We start from the raw sequence: 6,403 nt of genomic DNA on the forward strand, positions 1-6,403 counted from the left end.
TTCTTCCCCTGATGAAGAAACTGATCTTAGCTGCACTAGCGTAGATGACAGCTCTTGAGGTGTTCAAGAATGGCCTCCCTAATATGACGGGTGCCCTCTCATCATTTCTAGTCTCTATCACCACAAAGTCTGCTGGGGCATACAAGGTACCAACTCGGACGCAGAGGTTCTTCAATATTCCCTTAGGGAAACTTAACGTCTGATCTGCAAACTGCAAACACATGGTTGTCTCCAATAAAGGATATGTAAAGAATTTTTCATAGAGTACCCTGGGCATAATGTTGACACTAGAGCCAAAGTCACAGAGTGCTTTTGGGAAGTCCACCATGCCGATGGAGATCGGGTTGACGGGGCGTCCTGGATCGCCTCTCTTGACCGGCAGAAGGTCAGTAGTTACTTCCGCGACAGGGTTACTCCAGTAGTTACCTGTATCAAACATGTCTACAAGATTTGCAGATTCTAATCCTTCTGGTTGTGATGGTATACCGGGGTTAGTAGTAGGAACAGCAGCAGCTATTTGATTTAACTGAGATTCAATCATTTTATTAAAGCTAATTTGATTCTTGATGGCAGTAGAGAAATTATCCATTCTATTATTTATATTTTCTAACATTTTATCATTAGATGCCAATTTCTTATTTAGGTTATCCATTAGCTTCCCTTGATTAGACACTAACTCTCTTAGAGGTGGAAAATTATTATTATTATTGTAAGAATTGTTACCTTGAAAATTACCTGAGTAGTTAGGCCTCTGTTGATTCCAACCTTGATTTTGCTGAGGACGGTTGTACTAGTAGTTGTTGTTGTTGATGTAGTTCACGTCCTCAAGCATCTGAGGGCAGTGACTGCCTGAGTGTCTAGTATCTCCACACTCCTCACAAGTCATGTGAGAGTCGTAGACGTGCATGACTTCTTTCTTATCTCCAACTCTATCATCGAGCTTCTTTATGAGCAGGTCTAGCTTAGCAGACAGCATGTCTACCTCCTTGAGATGATGCATACCTCCTCCTCTCTAGCGTGTCTGGGTCCTTTCTTCATTCTAGCCTTGGTTGGACGCCATCTTCACCACAAGAGCTGTGGCTTGTGGTATGGTGAGTGATAGGAATGCTCCTCCAGCTGCAGCATCCATGGTCTCACGGGCACTATTGCCGAGCCCATGATAAAACGTCTACATTAGTAGCCAGCTCTCCATTCCATGATGGGGACATTCTAGGATGTAGTCTTGGAAGCGCTCCCATGCTTCTGGAACAGATTCATCATGTTGTTGCTGAAAACTTGTAATTTTCCCACAGAGAGCATTGGTCTTGCCCATGGGAAAAAACTTAGCCAGAAAGTTCGTGGAACAGAGTGCCCACGTAGTATTCTTCTCCTTTGTAGCGTAGAACCACTGCTTCGCTCTCCCCAACAGTGAGAATGGGAAGAGTCGAAGTAGTATAGCATCTCTGGGGACTCCTGATATGGTGAATGTGCTGCAAATCTCGAGGAAGTGTTGGAGATGAGCACTAGCATCTTCGTGTGCCTTCCCACAGAGCTGGTTGGATTGCACCATGTTAATAAGTCCAGGCTTGAGCTCAAAGTTGCCGTCGATCTCTGCAGCAGGTCCAGGACGGATGTTGTCCGTAGTGGGAGCTAAGAACTCGCGGATCGATATGTTCGCAATGGCTCCGAACTCTGAAGGCAAGTTCCGGGTGAAACTTCGGCGATCTTCTTGATTGGATGAAGCTTGGTGCTAAAGTGTTGATGATCTCTTCTTGAGCTTGGCTCTTGTTTTTCTAAATAACGCTTCGGGATTGTCAACAAAATTTCTTGGAAGATGTCTTCTATTCATACATTACCCTGCATAAAATAAAATAGAAAAATAACGGGGTAAAACTGTATGAGAGAATTGATAATCTCAATCATATTAGTGATGCGAATGATGACTTAAAATTCCATATTCATTCCTGATTAGTAATCAACCTTCCCCGGCAACGGCGCCAAAAATGCTTGTTGGGCATTCTTAACGTCACTACCAAAAGTAGACTTAGTTTTCTAATTCTGATAACGGCGCCAAAAATGCCAAACCTATCCCTCATGCCACTTAAGCCAAGTTGTCATCCCTAGCATGACATGAGAGACGCGGTATTGAAATATGCAATTGCTCCTCTAAATAAATAATAAATGAGATCTGCAAGCACACGGATTAATACCGATGTAGCATTTTAACCGGGAAGTATTCCAGGTATCGTTATTTATATTTTTTACAACTGGGAAGGGAGTTCTAAACATCAATGTTGATTATGGAATGGAATATTGGATTGAGTTTCTATCATTGCATGTATAATTGAGAGCATTTATCTATCTCTTTCATACAGGGATAAGTGTCAAATAAAAGATAGATAAAGTATGAATGGTGACAAAGATAATTAATCTGATCAGCATAACTTAGCCACATATAAATATGATAAGCACCTCAATAGATATTCTAGCAAGTCATTAGCATGGAATTAGGACAAACTACAACAATATTTCCTAAGTTATTCTTAAATATACAGTCTAGCATATCATAGTTAGTGCAATTATACATGGCAATCATTGCGAGACAGGACTACGCCCATGCATAGTGATATTATCAAGGAATATGAGAAACATAGCAATCACTCCCCTGTAATAATGTTGCTCTGCCAGCCCTATACACGAGAGGGGGACTATATAAGAATCAATGGAGCTGTCACTACCATGAACTACCCACGATCTGGCATATAGGCTACAATCACAGATAAATACGGTATAGGTACCATGCCTACACAATACTTATCATTTACCCACTATACACATGGATAAATGCTATACGATCCTAAACATGTATATAATTCCAATCTAACTAAGCCAAGCATATAACTATGATAAACTAAGAACAATATAATTGTGAATATAAACAAGAAGAGCAAAGTCATAATCAATATATTGAAGTAGAACAAAGTCATATTCATAATATTGAAGAACAAAGATGAACAATTGAAGAACAGTAGAGGAATTACCAAGAATTCTCTTGACACATCCGGAAACCAATCGAAGATTGACTCCTTCTAGTTCTAATCCTATGTAGCTATGCTAAACTAGAGATCTAATTGATGTGATGGCTCTAGGGCTTGATCAGAGGCTTCTTCTCCTGAGATGAATAATGAATCAGGGTTGAGAGGTGCTTTCCTCTAGGGGCTAGGCGGTCTGCTTATATAGTCCTTCCAAGTGAATGTGGGCCGATGGATCAAACCGACAATAATCGCACGGTTTTCCTTGGTCCTTTAGGTCGATGGAGCATGATCCGCGAAGTTGAACATGATTGGACCTGAGGCCAGGGCGGGCGCCCAAGGGGGGAGGTCGGGCGCCCTGCCCCCGAGCCCGTCCGGTCTCCCGTTCGTTCCTGTGGCTTCTAGACTCTTCTAGATGTAGGATTATTGCGCAGCACGTTAATATCTCTATGTAAACCCGACCTGTGGGCCTTTCTTCCATAATTCTTGATAACCCTCTACAGAAATAGACAAACCCCAAAACTCGTGGAATTCTGTCAGATAAAACTGTAAGTTTGGATGTCGATTGCATTTGGATCCTTTTCTTTGTTTATTTGATAATTAAATTTGATACTTAAGGACCGTCAACAATCGTTGCTGAGGTTCCTAATCTCAGTATGCTTCTCTTCTAGGTCATCTTCTAAAACCCTTAGGACAGAGCGAAGGCTAGCTTGCTCGGATTTAAGATCAGCGAGGATACTAGGATCATCCTCCTCATCGCTGCTCTCGTACTGTCTTGCACGACGCTTGATGGATGGCCGGGGCAAATGCCTCCTAATCCTAGGGAGAGCACTGGAGGATTCGGCCTCCTTGGATTTGCCAGCCTTCCGGCTACCAGCACGACTGCTAGATCCTTCACCACTAGGATTTTTCTTCTTGCGCTCTATGTTATTTGTGGTGGAACGGGCAGCAGTGGTTATGTTTGTGGCATTGTTGATGGGTGCTTTGTGGTTTGCTGGTAGGGCGGCCAAAGGATTTCTCTTTTCCTAATGGACTTTCTCCCAAGAATAATTCTCTTGGTAGGGTGCTATATCTAGGTTTGCTACGGTCTTGAGTGCGTTGATCAGCGAGAGGGCGTAGCTAGCCATGATTAGCACTTGGGAATGGGAGAGCTTAGCAAACTTTTGCACAAGGGAGAAGAGAGAGTCTTGGTGTGAAGAAAAGAGAGAGCCATGGGCTGTTTAAATAGGTTCTACCGAGGTCATAAAAACAGTAACAAACTTGATCGTAGGTGGGGAATTGATATTTGAACAAAAAGGAAACTTTTCAAAAAAGATTGGCCCCAATTGGTAGGGTCAGGGTTGTGCCCGCAACTGGTTGCGCCCGCACCCTGGGTCCCACCAGTCAACCCCTATCTTTTTGGCAAGTTCTTTCTAGACAGAGTGGATTTCAATCCCACTTACGATCAATTTTGATTTGCAGCGTATCAGTGTGATAGTGTGTGTGAAAAGAGGAAAGAATTCAAAATTCACACTATCTTGCATTTATGATAATTTTTTTTCATGATCATGAAGGATTTTGAATTCAAATAGCATGAAACATGGGGGCACTGTGGTCATATCATAAATGCAGCAAGGCATTTTATTTTATTTATTCAAAAGGAAACAAAGATAAACTTTTACCTTTTCTTTACCTTACTTCCATCAGCGTGCCTCCATCTTTATTATTGTTAAGTATATATATATATAAATATATATATATATTTTTGAGAGACATGTGATGGATAAGATTTATTAAACACATTTATTAGAAAACAAAAGGGATAAGTACCGATTTACCTTCGGCAAGGGCTCATCTTTATAGTCCGTGGAGCCGGACTTTTCTCGCATCACTATTTGCTTGATGATGGCTCATCCGTCTTGGGAGGAGGAGATGGTTTAACCTTCTTGGGCTTCCATTCTTGCTGGATCACCTTGGGTAGTGTGACGATTTGTTCAACTTTTTCTTTTACCTTCCACACTGTCTTCTTTTGTGAGGGTTTGGGGACATCGTCCCTCTTTTCATGGATTTTCTTTTCGGGAGCTTCTTTCTTTTTCTGCTCCTTTTTATTCTTTTTAGGAGACGCCTTTTGCTTTGGCTCCGGCTTTTATTTTGATATTTTTGATAAGTTTTTCAGAAGTTGGGGCTAGATCTTAACTTGCCCGATGCCTTGGAGATTTGGCCCGTAGCGGATGCGTATCATGTTGCAGGATTCTTGACGGCGTGGCCTGAATTCGAACTTCTCTTCTTGGCCATTAATGTTGAAGCGGATTTCTCCGGCTCCGACATCAATTTGTGCTTTTGCCGTGCTCAAGAATGGCCTTCCTAGGATTAGTGGTGTCTCCTTGGTGAGTTCCATATTTAACACCACAAATTCCACGAGGACGTAATATCCTTTGATCTTGACTGGGATGTCTTGGGCAATCCCTGCTGGGTACCGAACTGACGAGTCCGCTAACTGGAGTGTCATGTTGGTTGGTTCCAAGTTGGTGAAGTTTAGCCTATCAAAGACTGATTTCAACATGACGCTCACACTCGCCCCAAGATCACATAAGGCATGATCAAAATGTTGGGTGCCTATTGAGCATGTAATTGTGGGGCACCCAGGATCTTGCTTCTTCTTAGGTAGATGGTTGAGTATAGCTGCGCTACACTCTTCTGTCAGCTTGACGACTTCTGTGGAGGGTAATGGTCGCTTGTTGTTGATGATATCCTTGATAAACTTAGCATAGGATGGTATGTGCAAGACATCCATCAGCGGGACGCTCACGTTTGTCTTCTCGACCATTTCCACGAAGCGGGGAAATTGCTCTTCTCCGTCCTTCTTCTTCTTCGTCCACCTGGTGGGAAAAGGAAGCATCGTGGTATCCCCATAAACTTTTGGAGTCGGTTCCTCATGTGATGATTCGGCTTGAGGATCAATCGGCTCAGCAGATGTTTGTTCTGGTTGACGCGGAGTCTTAACTGTACCATGGTTAGGGTTTGGTGGATCACGAGTGGTCTTACCCCCTCTCGTGGTCACCGAACTAACATATTCAACACCAGCAACAGACTTAGCAGCAGAAGCAAGCTGATTTATCTGAGACATTACTCTTTTATTGAAAGACGCTTGTTCTTTAAACGAGGTGGTCAGGCCATCAAGCTTGGTGTTTATGTTTTCAAAGATTTTATCATTAAAGGAAAGCTTTTTAGCAAGGTTTTCATTTATCTTGGCCTGACCAAGAACAAGATCTTTAAGCGAAGGCTGGGAAGAACTAAAGCCTGAGTTAAACGAGGAATTACCTTGGGGGCAATTTTGGTTGTTCCACCCATTACCTTTGTTGTTGTTGTTGGCGAAACCCGTTGTTGATGAATGCAACATCTTCCTAGGTTTT

The 6,403-nt window shown here is 42.5% G+C and overlaps 1 protein-coding gene across 1 annotated transcript; it reads right to left on the reverse strand.

The window, feature by feature from the left end:
- Window positions 5,176–6,117, reverse strand: LOC110431872. Its single transcript, XM_021451593.1, has one exon. It carries the CDS (start codon window positions 6,115–6,117, stop codon window positions 5,176–5,178), a length of 942 nt encoding a protein of 313 aa, XP_021307268.1.

This window comes from Sorghum bicolor, chromosome 1 (assembly GCF_000003195.3).
Source record: "Sorghum bicolor cultivar BTx623 chromosome 1, Sorghum_bicolor_NCBIv3, whole genome shotgun sequence".
NCBI lineage: Eukaryota > Viridiplantae > Streptophyta > Magnoliopsida > Poales > Poaceae > Sorghum > Sorghum bicolor.